We start from the raw sequence: 22,727 nt of genomic DNA on the forward strand, positions 1-22,727 counted from the left end.
TTGTCCTTGAAATTTTTTCAGGAAGGCAGGAAGCCTGTTGTCAATTGCAGTCCAACTAAGAGCTCCATTTACAGTCCTAACCAAGATTGAGGTGTAGAGAGAAGCAGTTCTTCCCAACACATCGAGTATATTCCAACATATCAGATGATAAAAAATGTTAGGGCTCCAACTCCCGAATTCTCACAAAAGATGTAATCATGCATTGTGGCACTTGAAGGCGCAAAGCCAGTAAGAAAGTTGGTCCATTCAGTCCCGAATTCTCACAAAACTTAAGAGGTAACAGGTAGGTTTAGGTCATTATAGGATTACTACGCCTATTCCTCAATCTTGGAAACTTGTCATGATCATATGACTAGAGAGATTCATGCTCATAATGTTTGCTTATGCAAACACTGTCATGTTACAAACAGGTTACTAATCATATCAACCACTATACGCTTCACAATTGAACTAGTTGGTATCTAACTGGCTATGTTTCCAATTGGGGCGAATCCACAGCTGAGCCATTTTATGTGATATAAATCTATGGGGAACTTTTTCATGTATTAAGGATCAATATCTCTGGTTTTTTATTGAAAAATTATGGTTTGGTAAGGCACTACTAGAGGTTTCTCCACATAAGAATTAAGAGAGTATACCCAAACTAAGTAGAAAATGTAAAAAAAAAAAAAAAAAATACAATTCAAAAGGCAGAGTATAAATACCTTGATGTACAAATATGATCTCCGTTACAATAAAGCACGTTTATACAACACAAGCAACTCAAGTATCTTTCAGGAAGAAAAGACTATTCCAGAAAGAGACAATGTTCTATAATTGCTATTAGCATAGATACAGATCAAGCTAACAAAAGTTCAAATTGCTTGAGCTCCAAACTAATAAAGTATCTTACCCTAAAATGACCAGCTTTTGCATGCATGCAGAAGACTAGTGAGTCATCAGAATTAAGTCAGTCACTCATTTGAGTTGTTATGGTCTGTTTGTCTTACAAACTGCCCTTGAACACGAGGCCTCTGTTCCGCTAGTCTCTTCCTATTCTGATAACGAACCTGGTGAAGAAAGAATGGAAGGACAAATTAATATCCGTGTCATTACATTTGACCATGGAATCATAGTAGCCTTCCAACACTAGAAGCAAGAAAATTTTATCACTAAGTAAACCAATCTGGACAAAATATGACATGGAAAACCCATCACTCTAGCAATTGTTCATTCCTTGATATGACTATGAAACTCTAAGCTAGATCTCATGCCTATCGTACTCTAAATGGAACAAATTTGTCCTGTTCCATATTCTCCATTAGATACCTTATCCAGTAACCATAGGCCACCAAAAAAACATCAAATTACTGAGCTTGAGTACTTCATCAACTCCACAAATTAGGACAAAATTAGTGTTCGTGTTATTACATTTTATTATGGCAATCATAATAACCTTCCAACACTAGAAGCAAGAAAATTTCATCACTAAGAAAACCAATCTGGACAGCATATGACACAGAAACCCAGCACTCTAGCAATTGTTCTATCCTTGCTATGATTATGAAATTCTAACCTAGATCTCATGCCTATCATACTCAAAATGAAACAAATTTGTCCTGTTCCCTATTCTCCACTAGACACCTTCGGTGAGTAACTGTGGGCCACCAAAAAACTGTCAAATTACTGATCTTGTGCACTTCATCAACTCCACAAATTAGTCTTTGGCACTTTCTGCCTGAAACCATTCATGCCACAAATATTATCATAGTGCAAATCTTATCATTAAAACCCCATCTACAACTGCTGTTATGATCGAATTCTTATCACAAAACCTCGCTAGACTCTACTAAAGACCAAAATCAATCACAAAAGTTTGCTGCTTAACAGAGGGTCTTGATCGATAATGCTTTTTCCTAGCTGATTACAGCAAAGTGATTCTGAAAAAGCTTTTCAAATTATTGAGACATATACTCATCTTAAAAGTTTGGAAAAGCTGTTTCCGAGAAATACTCTCAAGGCCGTCTCATATAACGCCTTTTTTTTTTCAATTCAAAACAAACCAAAACTAGAAGTCCAAAGAAAAATGAAAAACCTCAACAATTTTTGGCTTACAAAAGCTACAAGAAGCTGATTTGAAGAAACTGAAAACAGGTCCATTGCAGAGACAGATTTTGCTATCACAAAAGGCAAATTATGGATCTCAATTGACTCCCAAAAAATTGACTACTCAAGGCTATTAGGATCATAATTTCTACCTTTTTCTTGAAGCATCTCTCCTTCCTCTTCTGCCGGAACTTCAACAGGGCTGCTTCTCTCGGTACTAATTTGTTTTCAACCCTGTTTTCACAACCACTTCCATTAGCATCTCTAATTCCATTTGTCCCACCTAAATCCATATCACTTTCTCCATTAGTCGGCTCAGCATTCATGGCAGCGCTATTCTGTGCATTGCTTCCGTAATTACTTCCTGAGGTGCTTCTGTTTAAACGAAGATTTGCAGGGTCTCCATCACCAGGTGCACCTAAAACATTTGACGAACCACAATGTTGAGTATCCACAGTTAATTTTTTCACCGATTCTTGATCATGATTGGACAATTCCAGGGATTTGTGGAAATGATGGTGATGGTGGTGATGGTAGTAGTGGTGGTGATGAGGATGGTGCTGCATGGCTCTTGCTGGAGACAGCATCGATGAGGCATGCATGTCGGTGGCTTTAAGTTGGTTGGTTGGTTGTGGAGCATTTACCTGGTCAGTTTTAACAATTGTAAAAGCAGACGTACGGTGCAAAATGTTAATTGCTGATGTTGCTTCTGAAGTAAAAAATAGCGGGTTCAGAGCAAATTTATTCGTTGTAGAGCCCATGTCTATGTTACTGCTCACTACTTTTGAACTAGGGCAGATAAGATTGCCATTTGAATGCTCACATACTGTGTCCCTCTTTGCAACTTCTTGGCTATTATCAATCACATAACTGCTTCCTGTAATTCCAATAGGGGCCCTAACGGTGCTTGATGATGTATTATATCTGCAAAGTTACATCAACCAACAAAAAGATGAAAATCAGGAATTCAAATTTCACATTGCACTTCCATTGCATTCAATCACAGAACTATTCAAAGTAATTGATTCCTTCCACTCTCCAAACGAACCTTGAGAAGGCTGAAAGCTCAGAATGTTTCAAAGGACTGTGGTTATCTTGAATAGTGTTTCCAGCATTTATAATGCCTCTGAGCTGCTTTAAACTGAGTTCTATGGCAGCCTCTTTACCATCATCTGAGCCGTTGACTTCCAGTTTGTTTGCAAATTCTGTAGGAGGCTCAAGTTCTCTGTCTCTCAGCTGAGGATGAGAAATTTCAATGTTGACCACACTGTGCATGTTGGACCTCAATTTATCAGTGGGATTTGCCTGTCCTCTGTTTATCCTAGCACTACTATATATTGACGGAATTTCCAGCAGAATATGCTGTTTTGCATTTCTGATCTGTGGAACGATATCAATTGGATTTTCAGGTTCTGTTTCCAAATTATTAGGCGTGCCTGGGAAAGGGTCCTTGTATACTGTTCATAATTTGAAAGAGGTAGACATGAAGGCTGTTATTAGGCTAGGGAAGGAAAGAAATCAATTTGCAAAAGAAAATACAAAAATTCATTACCAGACTTTTCTTCCTCTTGGTCCTCCATTTTTGCAGTTATATGCACCCTCTTGTTACTGGAACTTTCAGCAATTGGTCGATTAACATGGGCATGGAGACTGAATGGACACTCAGCTACATGACAAATTGGAGAAGCTGCTTGAGAGCTGTCATCTTCTATAGGCTGTTTTGTCCAAGAACTCTGCAAGGAAGGAGTTTAAAATAAATTTGACTCAAGCACTCAAGCATTTTCATTCTGCACAGAAAAGTTACTACTTATGTCTTAATTAAGGCCACAGATTAAGCATGCAAGCAACACTATAGTACAATAATATTCTATGTATACATGCTACTGGAACTGCAATATCATATGCGCCACCACATTTTTGAGATACAGCTTTATAAGGAGACACTGACCGTTTTTGGCTAACCAATTGTTAAGCAAGTACACATTGGTAGACCTTTTGTTCTGAAATTCATGGCCTCTTTTTCTACTTTTTACTTGCCAGACTGTTGTGGATAGTACAACTTCCCTTGGGATTGAGGAAACAAAGAATAAGCGTAGTTGCTCAATAGCATAATTGTACATATTTATAGATAAATCGTACATGTGTGCCTATGACCACTTATCAAATTAAATAACTCCATTGTCATTTGACATGAGACAGTATCCACAAAAAGTTGTAGTCTTCAGAAAGGAAACACTTAACTCACATCTGCATGATGAATAATTAGCTTAAATCCATTGTTCGTATCAAAAAGGAAAAACATGACCTCTACATCTCACCAAAGATAATGCAGTCAAAATCAATGAATGTTATGCTCAAGAGATCAATATTAACTATACAGTGGAGCTTTTAAGGACACAGGATATAAAGAGAAAAACAAGTATTTCATTGTCTTACAACTCAAGAAATGGCATCAACGACTTTCTCATGGTATACGAAGTTCCTTGTCGAATAACAGACCCATTTCTATCATTCATGGAATTGAATGGAAAGATGCAATCCACAACCACTTAGCACATGCCATAGACAATGATGTGATGAATGTTGTGCTTATAGGATAACTTTTTAGTTTCTCACAATACATTTGAACCAACACTACTCTGTTTCAGAACAACAGATATATATTTCATCGTCTGATCGAGAAGTTCTCTGTGCACCGGATACAAGTAAGAAGACAATAAATTGGAAATTTAGTGATTCTCCATCAGGATTTAGCTAATAAACTTCATCACTATTATGCACACCAATTTTATGATGATTGATCAAAGACAGAGGCAGAGAGAGTGTATACATGTAAGCAAATTTGTTCCATTACAAGAAGTCTTTTTTCCCACTTGATGAGCTGACCTTACCAATCAAGAAAACAATCAGAAGATTTAACCAGAAAACTTGATCGCCAGAAACAGATGAGCTAAAAATTTCTTTTAGTAAAACAACCTGTTGTTTAATTAAAAAAAATGAACAAATTCCAATACCTGTGTGCCACTTGCATCATCACTTCCATCACCGTGAGTTAATCCATGGCTCCCATCATTTTCTCCATCATTGCTGCCACTGTTGTCCGACTTTTCACTACTTTTTGTATGAACAGATTTTTGAGTTTGTGCACCACTTTCGCTCCCACTTCCACTAGACTAAGAGAAGTAGAAACAACAATCCAAGACAAAAAAATTGAAACAGCTTCAATGAAAAAAAAAGGGAAAAGTGTTAAATTGAAAAGGTGGGGGTTGAGGATAATATAAACTTGTGCTATTGATTTACCAAATCTCTATGTATATCAAAAAAGCTTGCTGGCAAGAAAAAATATAAAACTCATATGTTTAAGACCATTAGATGAGTTATCAGGAAAACATAAAGTGCATGAAAGCTAGTAAGCCTCAGAAAAAATATCAACTCACACTGTGACATCGTCTCCAGACGTGCTGCCAGAGGTTCTTCAACTCATTCTTCCTTATGGGTTTTACCAAAAAGTCAACAGCTCCTTTTGACAAACACTTAAAAACTAAACCCATTGAATCATGAGATGACGTCACTGCAGACAAATCTCATTGAGGTAGGTTGTTAAAACAACAGAAGTAATAACTCAGTCAAATCAAACAGTGTAGAGCAATATCAGAAGTATAAGAAGCACAGGGAGGAACATACTAATAACAGGAATATTATTACGTGTTCTGTGGCTCATAATCTTGCATAAAAGACCAATCCCCGATAAACAAGGCATTACAACTTCTGTTAAGACTAGATCAACCTGGTTAGTTAGATCTTCCAAAATTTTCCATGCCTGCAATCCATTTGCTGCTTCTACAACTGCAAGAAAGCAATTTTGAATCATATTCTAATATAGTACAAAATGCATCATAGACTGAATGAAAGGTGCTTAAATGGACTCCTGAAACATGGCATATAGAGGTCCAAAGGGAAAGGCTTGGTGAGAGGAAATAAAAGAAGCAGAGCCTGACTAATTAATTTAGCACATGGAGGATAACTTTGATTTAGTTTGAAAACATACAAAAACAACAAATTAGAGCTAAACTGATAAACCTAATATCCCACAAATTTCAGTGTTGCCTCATTCATATCTAAGGAGAGGAATGAGATGAAGATTTTAGCTGACTACACTGTTTTCACTCCATACAAGGTAGTTCTTCAAGCACAATTTCAATGTGAAGGAACTCATTGATTTGCAGTCAGCCAAGTGATATTATGATGCATCAACTCAGAATCTACTGACAGAACTGGTTAATAATCCACATTTTTTGCTTGTTTATGGTCAATTCTGGAAGTATCACATGGGCTTTACATTGACCTGATCTGTTTGCAAATTTGGAAGCAAGCACTGAATACCACCAATCCACTTCAACTTAAAAAGCATCAAACCAAAGCTTTGCTAATTAAAGTATAAAAGGTACATTTCATCCTGAAGTAGTTGCTGATTGTCTGCTGTTTTAATTGTTTACAAGCTCTATGCAAGTTGTCTAACACACATAAAGATGTCTGTCTAAGATGCATTTCAACCAATCATTCCAAGCTGGAAATCCTCCTGTAGGGTCCAATAGGCTATGCATTCTCCATCCTCAAATCAAACAGAAATTATCTTAAGATGCAATTAAGTGGATCCTAAACAATAGCGAATTTGAGATGCAACTAAACTACAGAAAGCATTATGAGATTTTCTTGGCTGTATATACTATATACTAAAAGAAAAACTAAGTAGTTTCCGTTTTTTTTTTTTTTTTTTGGTTTAAATCTAAGTGGTTGTAACCCAAAATAAAATGTAACCAGTAGATTCCTTCGAATAACTAAAGAGAATCTGAATTACACTACTAAATTATGACAGAAATTGATTTTGACAATGGATTGGCTAACAAGAAGCTTTGTAAACAAGCATAACTTAGTTGAGACCTTTACACCAACATGAAATTTATTTTCCCTATAGTTAACAAAAGGCCCAACGTTGAACTACTTAGTTGTCCAAATGACATATGCAGCAAGTAGCCATGTAGCTGCTGAAAAGGATAGATCCCTATTCATTTGTATGTATTTGTTTAACATATTACTGTAAAGATTCCAGAAATTTAAAGTGATGAGATTTAAATAAGATGTATCTCAGCCTCAACCCAGACTACTAGGACTTAAAGAATGCAGATGTTGTGCAATTGAATTCCCCTACCTTCATAGTTGCAGTTTCTAAGTAGTGCAGTGACAACATGTCGTGTGGAGTCATCATTTTCCACCAACAGCACCTTAATAGATGTAATATGAAGAAACCGTTCCCAACCAACTGCTGTCCCCGGAGACTGTTGCTGCTGTAAATGCAGAATTTCCTGGCCTCGCAACTCTGCTCCAACTCCATCATTTACAGCCCCATCAACCTTCAACCCCTTGTTTTTAACTGAACTTTGCCCCACATCCACACCACCATCTCTGACTCCCTTCTCATCGAGAGAATCTTTTTCTTCATTAGCATCATCAGCGGCCATTGGAACACTCCCTGCCAACCAGATTCAAAAACATTGATGATAAGGAAGCTGCAATTTTGGTCTCCTGCTAAAACCTTTGACAAATCCTTGTCAATGAAAAAGAAACAGCTCATAGCTTCTTCTTCAAGAATTCAAATTCTTCAACTACAAAACCTTTTTAACCCTAGTAATCCACCAGCAAGAGTGTCAAATATCAACTTATTATTAAAAAGGCATGTCAAGGGTGGAAATAATACTGCAAAAAGTCCTATCCAAAATTAAATCAAACCAAACCCTTCTCAGCTTAAACACACATATCCTTGCAGCCCTATCGATTGTTCAACGGATACCCTGTAAGTTCACACTCCAGATTGTCAGCTCATGCTTCACATTTCAAACCCTAATCTTAACCAAAACGAATATGTATCTCAAGCACATTAAACTCTAAAAACATAGCAGCAAATAGATTAAGTAAAGTTCATCAGAGCACTATTAATTTCGTCGAAGAAGAATGAATAAAGAACAAAAAGACAGGCTTGACAATGAGGACCATAAACTGAGAATTTAAAGCGAAACCAAAAAAACTGAAAAATCAAAAACTAAGAAACTCCGCTTGAAATTCAAGAAAATGGTTTTGAGGCAACCCAGAGTAACCTTCAAAGAGAGCTCATCCACATGGGCATAATCGACAACCACTGTGATGCTCGATTCACAATCCGGAAGTCCGACAACCAAAAGCCAAAATCAGAGCAAAAAACCGTCAAGCAACTGAAGCTAAAACTAGAGATCAAACCAAGACTACTTGCAGTTCAATCAGGGCACTCGAGATACATTAAAAATGAATTAGATTTTGTTTCTTGCGCTGAACTAAATATGCTTGACTGGCTTAGAAACGGGAGGAGGTGGACTTGAGGTTGAAGAGCAAATTTTGCTTACGCAATTTTCATTTTTTGGTTTTGATTTTTTTTTTCCCAAGTCTGGTGACGTGGGTAAATTGCAGGTCGGGGAGGTGACACGTCAGATGCTAGAGGTCGAGGTGGAGCAGGAGATGATGATGTGGGTGCGATGAGGTGGACCAAATCTAAAGACGGGCGATAAAAGCCTTGGCCCGAAATCGGACAGATTTATGGGGGCCACGTGGCGGACTCTGACGGCTTTATGAGGAGTTCTTGGGTCTTGTCGGAAATCCAGACAAACGCCGTTTGAGACGGAGGTGAAGTGGTTTTGTTTTGTCACAGGTAACCCGGGTCTAACGGCGTAGTGACGACGACGCCTCTAACTTTAATCGGTCGGCCAAATTAAATGACGAAAGTGACCTTATACCTTGTGGAAGAATGCCACTTGCCTAATGCCTAGTCCACATGGGTTCAGGCAAAAGAATCTAAAATATCTTCCCCGCCAATATTTCACGTCCATCGTGCTATTAGCTAGCTGGACACATATGATCAGAGCAGATAAGATCTACCGCGTAAACTGGACGGCAGGCAAGTTAAAATGTGATTTTTTTTTTTGTAGCAATGCTAGAATTTCTATAATCTAATCTAGACAGGGGGCTCGATGTAAATAGAGATTTCATGGAAGAAGACCAATGAAAATCGTCACATATTATGACAAATTTAGGCGGGACTTTATGGTCTTGACGGTGACCACCAGACCAAAGGCCTAGTGACAAGTTAAAATGTGATTGAAACTTCAAAATTTTAAAGTGTGTGTTTAAAACAACATTAATGCGTGAAAGCTAAAGAATCGTTTTCGATAGCATGTCGAATGCGTAAGGGCAGAAATTGCCTTCCTGTTCATCGTCAGATTAGAAATTGGGCTTCTCCAAAAAAAAAAAAAAAAAGGGAGTGATTAAATCAATAATTGAAGCACGTTTAAGACTACATTAAAGCAAGCGTGAGAGGTGAAGAATCATTTTGAAAGCACGGTACCAGTGTAGCTATAGAACCTTCCTCCTTCTTCAGTATTTAGTGTTCAGTTTTTAGAGTTAATTAGCTGCAATAATGGCCATTGTTAATATACAGCATTGTTGGTTCAGTTTTCTTTTTGTGCACTTTTTCGTATATGACTTTCATTCACAATGGGTACTCTTGATCAGTCTTTGTACAATTTGTTCATCAGCTACTGTCTGTCTGAATGTTTGTCAAATTGTTCTTAGATTTTGAACAATATTGTAAATTTCTCTATATTTGGTATGCATTATTAAGTGAGTTTAGATGGATGTGGCTAATCCTGTTTAGCTTGAAATGCACATGGAAGATTCTAGAAAATTGTTCATGCAGGCAAATCCTCTTCACAAGTTTCTGTGGATGGTATGAACACTTAAACTTGAAGAGAACATATTATTGTTTATTTGGTCTTTTGTGATATGAATATTTGATGATCCAATTATTCAAATTGCCAAAGAGGATAGTGAGAAGTAGAAGTCTAAAACTGAAGAATTGAGTGCACTTTTGATATACTTGAATTTATTGTCTATTACACGAAAATATCAGTTTCAAATGGTCTCGATATTTCTTTCATATACTTTTGCAAGTTTATTTGGATGAACCGACAAAGTTGCAGAATTCAAAGCAGAAAAAGGGAAAGCCTTGAAATTTAATGATGATGGTGCTGAAAATGAAGATGTCAATGTTTGGTTTGCAAAAGCCTACTAGATAAGAGTTGTACTTACCACATAGTAACTGTTTTGTCCTTGTTAATTTTGTAGATTTTCCTAATAGTATCGTTCTAAATTTGTTTTACTTTTTCAAGGTGAAGAAGATTTAGCTGGTAAAAAAAGTCAGGGAAGAGATTGTTATTTACACTAGCTTTATTGTTTTTTTTTGACAAAATTTAAGTGTTTTAATTACCAAGCAATGATGGAGTGTAATCTCCCAAAGGAAAAAAATAAGAAAAAGTTATTGAAAAGTTCTATTATTTGAAGGTAAAGTCATAGAATATGTATACGATAATAAATTCAAAGTATTTACCATATTACACATTTCCAATACCTTTTAAAATTTTTTGCAAACAACCAAACTATAATTTTACTTAATTTTATTATTATCTATCTATATTTATATGTATTGCAAGAATGGTTTTTTAGGATGGTTAAATCAAAATGCTTTTTTTTTTTTTTTTGCTGACGGAGTGGGTGTTCGGGTCAATCCTTACGGGGCCCGACTAATCCCACTCCGGTCTGGGAGGAGAGGCCCCATCCCCCGAACACGTTAACCACGGGACTCGAACCCTTGTGGGGAGGCTGGACAACGGCCTTAAGGAAGAATCCATGACCAAACGAGCTGACCCGTAAGAGGCAGTTTTTTAGGATGGTTAAATCAAAATGCTTCTAACTCCTTATTCTTTTTTTTAATAGAGTTTTGAATTTTTTAATTGTTATATATCCTTTCATGTTTTTTGAATTTAAAAAGTAAGAAATGACTCCACTTATATAGAAATTTGATTTGAAGTCTATTAATGTGAGGTAAATAAAGAGTAAACACCATTAAACTTACTAAAAGTAAAAAAGTAAATAACAATATTGAGTAATCCTAACTAGTAATCCTAACTAAAAGGGCAAATTATATAGAAAACAAAAAGAAAATAATATACATTGGTCGTCGATTAAAAAAATCAGGAATAGTACCATTCGTGAACCCTAAATTATGAGATCACTAAACAAAAAACAAAGTACTACTAGCATTTCAACATGAAAATTTTTATTTGAAATCTCTAATTTTTTATGAAAAATAATAACAAAAACAACACCAATTCTACCAAAATTTTTTTAAAAAAATAACAATGCAATTTAAAGAAATCGTATAGAACTTTTGACCCTAAACTATATATATATTAAATTTGTATATATTTGATCCAAATTTGACCTTAATTAAAATTGAATAATAGTGCAAAACCCAGACGCTAAGAATAGTCTTGTGTATTATTAATTATTTTATGTATTTTTATTGTTTTCTTCATATGTAAATATGCAATTGCTACGTCTTTTTTATAAATTTTTTTGTAGTAGTTAGGGTTTTATAAAATATTATCAATTTTTCATTTGCATTTTTAAATGTCAATACTTGCAACCATTGTGATCAATCTTAAGTTTTATATGATTTTCATATTGTGAGAGGTAAAGCTAAATATATTGTAAAAATATTAAATCAAATTGTAGGTTATGATTTTCTTTTTTTCTTTTGCTTCAAATTTTATCTTTTCAAATTTATTTTGAAAGTACAAATACAAGTACATTCTAAAACCGAATTGCAAGTTATGGATTTTTTTTTGCTTCGAATTTTAACTCTTTAGTTTGAAGGTTGAATGTAGATTCAATGACAATATTTCTCCTTTGAAAATTTGAAATCATTCAATTCAAAATTAATATGAAAAATAACTAAATTTGGTGTTTTTATTAGCGAAATTCACTATATAATAGTGTAACATAAACATATGTTAAGTTATATTTTGAATAAATAATAGAGAAATATTGGGTGTCAAGAATAGTAATCTAGAAGCTAACTATAGGCAAGCAAAAAGGAATAGTGGGGAATTAAAGAGTGGTGAAAAAAGTCAAAAAAAAAAAGAAGATGAACTACTACAAGATTAGATGAAGAGAGGAGAGAAGAAAGAAGAGAACTATAGAGACGTGATAGGAAGGATAATAATGTGTTAAAAGATCTGAAAGTTGTAGAAAGCAACAGATAATCAATTAACAAGTAAGAGATGATGGAAACGATGATAGTTTTTAATATTTTTGAAAACTTTTAAAACACATTTTACAAAGACTTTTTTTAAATCTATATTAAAGTTTATGAAAAATACTATTTTATAAGCACTCAACAATTTTAGAATTACAAGATGGGAGAAAAAAATTTCTAAAATTGAGGAAAATGAATTAGTTTAAATTTATATTTTTAATATTAAAAATTTTGATAAATGGGTATAACATGATATGTTGATAAATAGGTTTACAATTGCTCTATCATGTAAATCATTATAAATTAAATTATTTTACTCAAATTATTATCATATATTGACAGACAGTAGGTAAACAAATTTTGGTTTCAACTTATTTAAGATATTAAAATTAAGAAAGTCCATTTTGTACTTACGAAAATTTTTTTTTTTTAACATATTACGTAGACACTTCTTTGAATTGTTTTGCCTTTTTCATATACTTTATCCTATACTATAACATATAAGTATATATTATTGTTTTGAATTGAAATATAAATTCCCCATAATATATAAGTATATATATTAGTATTATTTTAAATTGAAATATAAATCCGTGCATGGTATGGATAAGAATGTCAGTTTATAAGTATTCACAACAGGTACTCGGGTTTCACCCCGAGTAAATAAGGTTAAATCCAGTACTCAACTGTTTATGTAACTGTATCTTATGCTTTATATATACTCTATCCTTTTCAACAAGAAAATAAATAGACGAAGCATTTCTTTCATGCTTCCTGTGACAGGAGCAATAAAAGAACAGACGGAGCAATATTTGGGCTAATTCCTTAGAAAATTTGTATTTAAAAAAAACAACCGCCAAATGCACCTCTGACATGGGGTGTTTCTCATTCTATAGCGGCCGTGCTGAGTCAGCACGGCCGCATAATTAAATATTCCACCGGAATCTTGTCTGCAAAAAATTCAGTGAGGCAGAGGGTGTCAGCGCGAACGTGCTGATGGGTGGATGGAGGATTGTTTCAGTTCCCAATTCTCAGAGTTGAGAGGATTTTTTTAGCATGTGTTAGACGCGGACGTACTGACTGGGCACGTCCGCGTCTGACACAACAGACCAGCACTGATTTTGTGTCTCCCGGGGATGTGCCCAGTCAGCACGTCCGCACTGACACCCTCTGCCTCACTGAATTTTTTGCAGACAAGATTTCGGTGGAATATTTAATTATGCGGCTATGCTGATTCAGCACGGCCGCTATAGAATGAGAAACACCTCATGTCAGAGGTGTATTTGGCGGTTGTTTTTTTAAAACACAAATATTCTAAGGAATTAGCCCAATATTTGAAGCATCCATATCTGTCTATTCTTTTTTTTTTTTTCCTTTTCCTTACAATGGAGGGTCAAGCCCATATCTGTCTATTCTGTTCATCATAAATTTCATCAGCATAGCAATATTATTAAGTTACAAGAAAACGTAACTACTTAGAAAGGTAAATTATACTGTAACTCATAGACTGAATATCCTTAAAATATGAATCCAGAATTAACTTTGTTAAAATACTTTGAACTCAGCAACCGATTGCAAACGGCTCTTTTCAAATTTTTATCTCCATCATTCTACTTAGCAGGGAAGAAATCAAAGGGCAAGCGGAAACAAGACAAGAGTTGGATTTCGTAAATATGGTAAACTAGCATGTATTATAGCAGATAATTTTTTAGGGACACAAACACAGGAATAGATGGCACAGCAACAGAGGAGACAAATGAGGGTCGAAACTGAAAAAGCCGAAGAGGCTTACATGCTCTTACGTGAGATTTGCTGTGCTTCAATTCTTCTGTTGCATCTTGATTCTTGAGACTCCTGGTGAACTGGAAGACTCATTTCTTTCAACTGCAAGGACACTGGCAATGTGATCCAGTGCTGATCACAAGCGATTACCATGGCGGACAATTTTATTGAGGCGATCTCTTCAAGCATTCGTTCATGTGCTTTGCTGTAATTCTGAGCTGCTAATGGTGGAGGGGTTCTTTTTGGCTCCGGAAAGAGTTGAAAGCCATCTTCTGTTACAACAGAGTTTCTTGGCCTGTATGAACAACTTATAAAGCCAATGAAAGTATGCATAGCTTTACCTAATTCGCACTTTGTCCCAATGAAGTCCGCTGTTGCCATTTAAGGTTAACGATATAGAAGTATCTGCAACAACCATGAATTAGCTGTTCAATAAGCATCCCAAAACCGGCAAACTTGAGCTGCTGTCATGTCAACACCAAGCAGACACATCATGTGCTGCATTGGTCGGTCACTATGAATAAAGGTGGAAGATTACAGTTACAGAGGATGTCGGCATTGCCAGTCCACCACCAAGGCCTCCCTCTAATCTGAGCTTACTCCCTAACCTCAGACTCGGAGGTTTTGTTCGAGGAGTACGACAGAAATACCTAAGCACGTGAAAGATAACAGCTTGAAGAGCCGCCGCCCCACGTTTTGTTGCAAGTTAAAGGGTTAGGCCACTTTCCCTTTTGTGCCCAAAAAAACAAAGGACAAAATCTTGCAAAAACCGTGTTTTGATTGTGAATGTAAAGCTTTTTATTAAAGTACACAGAACGTAATATGGTCAAGGACACTCGTGACAGCTGCAACAAAAGCAGAGCAATGAACCAATGATGTCTATTTGAGGCTTATCACAGTCAATTTCAACCAAATCATTCATGTGAGTTGCAGTATTTTAATCTTACAACAGACTTCTGAATAGTTAAGAGCCTCGATTAATAGCCACCATAATTATCGGGCTGGTTATAGGTTTGTTATTTCCTCACAATCAATCAATAAAAGAAAAGAAATGGATTTAAAAAAAGAAAAAAAAAGCTGGTCTTTCCCTGCAAAATTGTTCAAGCGTGCACTATATTCATGCACAGCAACTGAATGCTTCAAGCAGCAACAGACTGTTTCTCATCCTGCTCATCAAGGTTAAGAACTTCCAACAATTTTGGCCAGGTTTCTTGGATTCCTCCAGGCAAATCAAATTCCAGCAATTTCCCTTGACCCCGATAGAAATCCTCAACAGGCTGACTCTGCAAGCACCAGATGTAAGATTCACACAAGAAGCAACTACTGGAAGAGACATCTAAAGCAACTGTGAAATCTTACTCTAACTGTGAATCAAAAGGAGAAACCTTGACATTTTCACAATGTTTTCTCCAATCAACCCTACGAGATAGTGTTTGACCATAAATATCAAATGACCCAATTCTGAACAATCTATAAGTCAAACACAGCCCATGCTAGACAGTAGTGACAAGGGTTAAGTTGATTGTGGCCTGTGTCAGTATCAATGCACCAATTGAATAACTGATCATTCTCCTCTAATTCACAGAAGAAATTACAAATTAATCTGACTGATGAAATTTTAAAACATCACAAAATAATATAACACCTAAGGATCGTAATTCAGTTAAAATTTCTGTAGAATCCCTCGTGATTTTCCACCACTATGCTTAACAGGGAGGAGAAGATTTCAAGTTAGAATGTTTCTTAGACTAATCTGTTGTGAACAAATATGAAAACATTGTGTTTGGGACATGTAGATCCACGGGAACTTAACAATAGTTGTAGATTGCGACCAAAAAAAAAAAAAAACTTCAAGGGAATGAAGGACCCGTAGAGTGTGTGACATGTTACTAAGTCCGTTGAAAGAGAATTGCGGCCACCAAAAGCACCATGTCATAAATTGATTCCACAGATGATGATTCAATCATGCAACTCAGCCTAAAACCCATTGTTCGAGATACTGATTAACAAGAATTCTCAATTCAGAATATTGATGGGCATGGTTAGGAATTTGGACAAGCTATTAAGTTTGGAAAACTTTTCTAACTCAAGTTGCAATTATTTAACCTTCCATACAACTTCATTTTAAAATTAACAATTTCTGTTAGGTAGGCTGAGAGCTTGTCCTTGGTCATCCTAGTACCCCTTCCCCTGCCCCACATGAAAGAAAGGACGAATGATAATAAGTCAAGCAAAGTAAACCAAACCGTAAAAGCTTGTTTCCTATGGCCTTAAATAAGAGTCTACTAGAAATTCATTCCACCCTTGGGCAAAGCTCCATAGGGAGAGGAAGGATGGATACCTTTTCATTGTACACGCGAAGTCTTTCTTTTACAACATCTTCAGTATCATCAGCTCGAGTGATGAGCTTTGAAACACACTGTGGAGGAGGAAGAAGAGGGGCCATGCTAATTCCAGGACGACCATTTTCACCCTTCACATTAATAGATGCCACATTAAAATTCTCCCTGCATTGGCTGCAAATCCTTCGCCCTAGGCACTTCTCAATCAACACACTTTCTGGCAGCTTAAGATTGACAACCAAATCAATGTGTGTCACTTCATCCAAAATTTCCTGCATAGACATGCAAAGACATGAGAGCACAATTCAACTCAATACCCCAAACTACAATCCTATAGCTATTCCATCATCAGGAAGAACCTTAACGCTATAGACTACTGCTGTCAAATAACTCCTGTGCGAAACTTTTGATTTTAGCCATCTGGAATTAAGGAGCTTATAAAGACAAACTTGGAATTTAGAGCATTAAAAACTACTTCACTATTTACTCCCTTAGACCCCAGCATTTCATTTATATGTCCTCATTAACTTTGGTGGTTCAGTTATTTGGTTAGTATCCTTAACCTTCCTGCGATCTTTTTCCCCCCATATGCCCATGTCATCGACTTAAATCTGCCAACTAACTTAGTTTTCTCCTATAGTCAAATTTTATGTATATTAATTGAGGTTTTAGGAACTCTGACTCAAAACTTCACTTTCACCTCCCACATTCAAGAATTCTGCAAGGGAACTTGGCATGGCAGAAATTGAATAAAGTTCTAGAAATTAACTTGTTGCCTATAAATGAAAAGTGAATCATATTGCTCATACAAATCATCAATTCTTCCAAGCAGAACCAGATGGAGAAATTGCAAAAACAAATAAATTGCAATTATGCAATCTTAGAAACAAGGAATCAACATATTGAAAAGAAAATACTCTGATCATAGCATGGGATCACAATTAAATCACTTTTGTAGCTTAAGTATTCTTATCAAATTTCTGTGTCATGTCTTCTATTCAACTTCTTGCCAAATCTGCAAATAAAAATATACATGACACTTCATTTGCATGAGAATACATGGCACTTTAGTAAAACATATGTCTTCTAAAGCAGATTTGCACCAGAAACACAAAATTGGAGAATGCAGAGCTACAACATGAGTACAAGCCAACAAAAATGCAGTAATAACCTCAAAATTTGAAATCACGTGTCCTAAACAGCCTCAAAATAAAAAACTCTCAGAATTCCATTCCATATGCAGATCAATTTTTCTTTTCTCTTATTTTTCACTACTTCTTCATCTTCAAATGAAAGAAACAAAGTTGCATGTAGGCATTGCATCCACTTCCACACATAGAACAAGAAGTACAGCTCTTCCCATAAGGAATCACTCACCGCCTGTCTAACAGTTCTAGGAAACCCGTCAAGTATGAATCCAGATTCACCTTTTCCTTCGCCTGCTTCAAGCCTCTTTGACAACAAGCTGATTATTATATCATCAGAAACCAATTTTCCTTGGTTCACAATATCTTCGAGCTGCAAGCATAAGATAGCGATAGATCTCAACTGTTATATTCTACAAAATTTGTACTAACACAATCTCATATCTTCGACCCAAAAAAAAAAGGTCTGCACGAGATTATACGAAAAGTCGGATGCAAATGCAGCACTCTTAGTCCAGGTGTTAATAACAATTAGCTCTGCCCAAGCAATTGCCAGATAATCTGAAGTTTCAGTAGGCAAATTGCTAAGCTATCCGCCAACTTGAAAATTTATTTTACATCATAACATTTTAAAAATAAAAAGAAAAACAAAGCACAAAAATAAACCCCCTTCGTTCAAGCACAGAATTCAAATAAACTAAAATGTCATCTACAGCCAAATATGAGTAATTGTTAAAGCTCGTAGACATAATAAAGGAGACATTTTTTTTCATCTTTTCCAGCTGCATAGAGGGTTGGGATAGACTTTTCTTTTCTGAATTCCCTTTTAGCTGAGCCAAATCCCACTTAGCTAGAATTTTTTACACACACACACACACATATATATATAAAGGAAAAGTTAAGCAAAATATCTCGATCTTTTTGCAGTGTAAACTCCAACTCAAAACTCAAAAGGTGAAAATGAATAACATAGCTTGAATATCATAAACGCTTTTAAATAGACCCCCTACTTGTTTGCCCAGATTGCTTCCGGAGTTAAGCTCTTCGCGTACGAGATCACCGGTGGCGATATGGGGGACACTGAGGAGAGTAGAGAGACGACTAGCATAGGTACCTTTTCCCACCCCCGGACAGCCCAAAAAGACCCACTGCACGTTTCTACCTTTGGGATCTACAGCAGTCGGGGCGGGGTTTTGAGTGTAAGTTTGTGATTTCACGGCCTCCGTTACGACAGCCGTGGATAAAGACCTCCTTGCAAGAGAAAGGGAAGAGGAAGACGAGAGCCTCAAGAGGCGGATCACGGCCGCCATTGGTATGGTGGGAAATATATAATAGAAAAGGTGTAAAAACTTTCTGAGTTGAAGAGGCCGACCGGGGGAACAAGACGAAGAGCCCCTGGAGAATATGCCTTTTATAGCATTGGGAGGATCAAGCACATCCCACTTAAGCTGGAGTGGAATCTAGGAACTACTACTATTTATGTATTGGATTCTGGGCTTTGCGTTGTACCTCTTAGGTGCGGAAAGTGCTGAAGTTTAATGTGGACCGATGAACATCGAATTTGGGTCAGGATCAGGATTACGAGACCCAATCCAGGTAAGATGTATCTGTGTGTGAATAACTGGACCAAATTTGGTATACTCCTACTCTATCTACGGGGAGGCTCAACTGAGCCTATGGGACCGATGGGTACAGAATCACCACCGGACCAAACGGGTGCACGACGCACTCGTCTGGATTTGAAGCAAGCCACAAGAATGGCATATTGGTAAGAGGCAAGGTTTGAACCCTTGCCTCCCACCCCACCAAGCCCTTAGCCACCAGCCCAAGGGCTTGGTGGTTGTCTATCTTTTTGTTTTACCAAATTTGTCCGCACATGATCAGACAATTTTACAACAAAAGTTCAGAAAATCACCACATCGTCTGTAAACTCACGATTAGTTGAGATGGGAAAAATGCACTTTTCATCCCAATATTTAAGGTGCTAACCAATTTTATCCCTAAAGTTTCATACAAAACATATTTCATCCTCATAATTTTGTAATTTTGACCAATTTTATCTTTAAAATTTATGTAGAACACATTTCATCCTCATATAGTTTATAATTCCTACCAATTAAGGACAATTAAATAATTGTTAACCAATTTAGACATAATATCATCACACGTCCTATTAATAATTGTATTATTAATAATTAATTCAATTATTGATTAAATTATGAAAATAACAACAAGTGTTTTGAATAGGAGACTATCTCTTTTTTCCTTTAAATTGTGTATGCTATATTTGAAACAAAATAAATAGATTGAAGGATAAATAGATGATTGAAAAATACGTATATGATGCAATAAAACAAAATTTTGCAATTAAATAACAATCAAAACCATTCATTCTTTCGCATTAATATTTTTCTTCAATGAGTTGTAATGGGTTTGTCTGGCATTTTTCTTCAATTGACTATATATTATGGTTATTTATTTTTCACTTTTCTTTGGATCTTCTTATTCGATTGTGATTAATAAGAGAGCAATGGTGGCTAAAAATTTATTAATCTTTTTTGTACTAAAACGAGAAAGTGAATTAAGAAAAGAGTTTTGAACTTTTTTGTTGATCCAGTGTTTTTTTTTTTTAACTAATGGATATGTTATGGTCAAACGACGCTATCCCATTCAAATTGCTTGATGATATACCAGTTATCCTCAATCAGCCAAATTTAAGAAACTATAAGGATGAAATGTGATTGCGTAAAACTTTAAGGATGAAATTAATTGAAATTATAAAGCTACAAAGATGAAATATGTTTTGCATGAAACTTTAGGAATGAAATTGATTGACACCTTAAATATTAATTTTTTATGAGATGCACGCGTCCGGAGTGTGTTTCGAGATGTTCTTGACATATTATTTAAGAATTAATTACATTTACATCGCTACTAGATTGTCTCAAACCAGCAATACAGCCCTTAAGACTTTAAAAATAATAATCATCCCCTTTGATTTAGGGGTGTTATTCCAATAAGTAGTTAAACTTAACAATTTAGTCCTTTTTTTAAATTAAAACTCTTGAAATTAGAAGTTCTGAGTTGGAGTCCCTCTTTCTCTCTCAGTAGTTAAATTTTCACGGATGGTTAAGGCAACATATCAGCCAAAAAATGGAAAAGGAAAGGATACTTCCAGCAATTTCTAGATTGGGCTGGATTTGCAGTCCAGGTAAGCACCGCCCCAACTGATTGTCCGAGAACTTTCTGGCCCCTGTTGAATACTGTTTAGGAAACTGCCCAGCAGCGACCTTGGCGTACAAAGTCCGCCAACTCTCCTATATAAACAGCATACCATCGGCAATTCTACGCATCGTTAACTGTTCAGCAATAATTCTAGCAATTCGTTCTCAATTGCCCTCTTCTCTAAATTCCTAATATTTCCTCGATTCCTTTTCTAGGTTGTAGTTTTTAGCCATCTCTTTCAATTATGCAGATCTTCGTGAAAACCCTAACGGGCAAGACCGTAACTCTCGAGGTCGAGAGTTCTGATACCATTGATAACGTCAAGGCCAAAATCCAAGACAAGGAAGGCATCCCTCCCGATCAGCAGCGCCTCATCTTTGCCGGCAAGCAACTCGAAGACGGCCGCACCCTCGCCGATTACAACATCCAGAAGGAGTCCACCCTCCACCTTGTGCTCCGCCTCCGCGGTGGCATGCAGATCTTCGTGAAAACCCTAACCGGCAAAACCATCACCCTGGAGGTCGAGAGCTCCGACACGATCGATAACGTTAAGGCTAAGATACAAGATAAGGAGGGTATTCCACCGGATCAGCAGCGATTAATCTTCGCCGGCAAGCAACTCGACGATGGCAGAACCCTAGCCGACTACAACATCCAAAAGGAGTCCACCCTTCACCTTGTCTTGAGGCTTCGCGGTGGTATGCAGATATTCGTCAAAACCCTAACTGGGAAGACGATCACGTTGGAAGTCGAGAGCTCTGACACGATAGATAATGTCAAGGCTAAGATCCAGGATAAAGAGGGAATTCCGCCGGACCAGCAGAGATTGATCTTTGCGGGAAAGCAGTTGGAAGACGGTCGAACCCTAGCTGATTACAATATCCAGAAAGAATCTACTCTTCATCTGGTGTTGCGCTTGAGGGGTGGTATGCAGATCTTTGTGAAGACTCTGACTGGTAAGACTATCACTCTTGAAGTTGAGAGCTCAGACACCATCGACAACGTCAAAGCAAAGATCCAAGACAAAGAGGGAATTCCACCGGACCAGCAGCGACTCATTTTTGCTGGAAAGCAGCTCGAAGATGGGCGCACCCTGGCGGATTATAATATCCAGAAGGAGTCCACTCTTCACCTTGTCCTTCGTCTGCGCGGTGGTGCCTTCTAAGAATTAGAAGCCTTAATAGTAGATGCTTGTTTTTAGTTACTTGTTTAGGTCCTTGAATTATACTCTGTCTTCCCGTAATAAATGTTTGTTGAAATCGTTTTTCTTAATTTCAGTACCAAATTCAGGGAAAATGAAGTAAACTGCCAGTTCGTCGTTTTTCGTCTTTGATCGGTTCATCAATTCTAACGGGTCAATGCGTGAACCTGGTTAAATCGTCTGAGGTTACCAATCGTTTGTCATTACACGATCATTAATTGTTATAGTATGTGCATTGAATCATTTTTGGGCGTTTATGATTCGCAAACTTTCAAAATTCAGTGTTTGAATGTTTTGCAAACTTTTCAATCTCACCAATGTTTCTGCATACTCAAGCTCGCTCTGCAAACTCTTCCCACGGCAATTTTCTGTACTAATTTCTTCCTAAGCTAATCATGGAAGGTTTGAATGGCATTTCTCTGAGTTGTTTCGGTCTTACCTTTTTTTTTTTTTGGGGTGAAATTATAGCAATTTGCACGGCAAACAATGGAATTTTGGTTTGATGGCATGTTCATAAATTTTTTAAAAATTTTTAATACGAAAGATAACTGTCTTACTATTCTATGCTAAAGATGGGAGGTTGGCATGTTCATCTTTTTCATGATTCAAGGTCAGATATTAGCTGTAGGTGTGCTATCTTAGAATTGATCTCATCCGTGGGCCGTGATTATATTTTGTGCATCGGTTCACCCCGTGACAGTGTGATATGATGGACTTTAACATTTTCCTTTATCAGCGTGTTCTCTTAATGGTGCGAGCTGTAACAT

At 36.5% G+C, this 22,727-nt stretch overlaps 3 protein-coding genes across 3 annotated transcripts; 1 reads left to right on the top strand and 2 right to left on the bottom strand.

The window, feature by feature from the left end:
- Positions 1-676: 676 nt before the first annotated feature.
- Positions 677-8,494, bottom strand: LOC113774638 (two-component response regulator-like APRR3). Its single transcript, XM_027319215.1, has 9 exons — positions 8,238-8,494; positions 7,295-7,615; positions 5,770-5,931; positions 5,523-5,656; positions 5,100-5,258; positions 3,638-3,818; positions 3,134-3,542; positions 2,238-3,009; positions 677-1,049 (listed from the first exon to the last, which is right to left on the bottom strand). Exons 2-9 carry the CDS (start codon positions 7,602-7,604, stop codon positions 954-956), a joined length of 2,223 nt encoding a protein of 740 aa, XP_027175016.1. The 5' UTR covers positions 7,605-7,615; positions 8,238-8,494; the 3' UTR covers positions 677-953.
- A 6,409-nt stretch (positions 8,495-14,903) lies between these two features.
- LOC113774803 (adenylate kinase) lies at positions 14,904-18,962 on the bottom strand. The gene is made up of 4 exons (XM_027319428.1): positions 18,545-18,962; positions 17,767-17,907; positions 16,389-16,661; positions 14,904-15,330 (listed from the first exon to the last, which is right to left on the bottom strand). Exons 1-4 carry the CDS (start codon positions 18,842-18,844, stop codon positions 15,187-15,189), a joined length of 858 nt encoding a protein of 285 aa, XP_027175229.1. The 5' UTR covers positions 18,845-18,962; the 3' UTR covers positions 14,904-15,186.
- Positions 18,963-20,864: 1,902 nt separating this feature from the next.
- On the top strand, positions 20,865-22,087 carry LOC113775573 (polyubiquitin 3). Its single transcript, XM_027320514.1, has one exon. The coding sequence runs from the start codon at positions 21,004-21,006 to the stop codon at positions 21,922-21,924; it is 921 nt and encodes a 306-aa protein (XP_027176315.1). The 5' UTR covers positions 20,865-21,003; the 3' UTR covers positions 21,925-22,087.
- Positions 22,088-22,727: the final 640 nt, after the last annotated feature.

Source organism: Coffea eugenioides, chromosome 6, assembly GCF_003713205.1.
Source record: "Coffea eugenioides isolate CCC68of chromosome 6, Ceug_1.0, whole genome shotgun sequence".
Taxonomy (NCBI): domain Eukaryota; kingdom Viridiplantae; phylum Streptophyta; class Magnoliopsida; order Gentianales; family Rubiaceae; genus Coffea; species Coffea eugenioides.

Coding starts and splice junctions, on each gene's coding strand:
- LOC113774638 (XM_027319215.1), bottom strand. CDS start 7,604: ATGGCCGCTGATGATGCTAATGAAGAAAAAGATTCTCTCGATGAGAAG. Junction 3,543..3,637: donor CCAAGAGGAAGAAAAGTCTG/GTAATGAATTTT, acceptor AATTATGAACAG/TATACAAGGACCCTTTCCCA. Junction 1,050..2,237: donor AGAGATGCTTCAAGAAAAAG/GTAGAAATTATG, acceptor TTTCTTCACCAG/GTTCGTTATCAGAATAGGAA.
- LOC113774803 (XM_027319428.1), bottom strand. CDS start 18,844: ATGGCGGCCGTGATCCGCCTCTTGAGGCTCTCGTCTTCCTCTTCCCTT. Junction 17,908..18,544: donor GAAGCAATCTGGGCAAACAA/GTAGGGGGTCTA, acceptor TTATGCTTGCAG/CTCGAAGATATTGTGAACCA. Junction 16,662..17,766: donor CTAGAACTGTTAGACAGGCG/GTGAGTGATTCC, acceptor ATGTCTATGCAG/GAAATTTTGGATGAAGTGAC.
- LOC113775573 (XM_027320514.1), top strand. CDS start 21,004: ATGCAGATCTTCGTGAAAACCCTAACGGGCAAGACCGTAACTCTCGAG.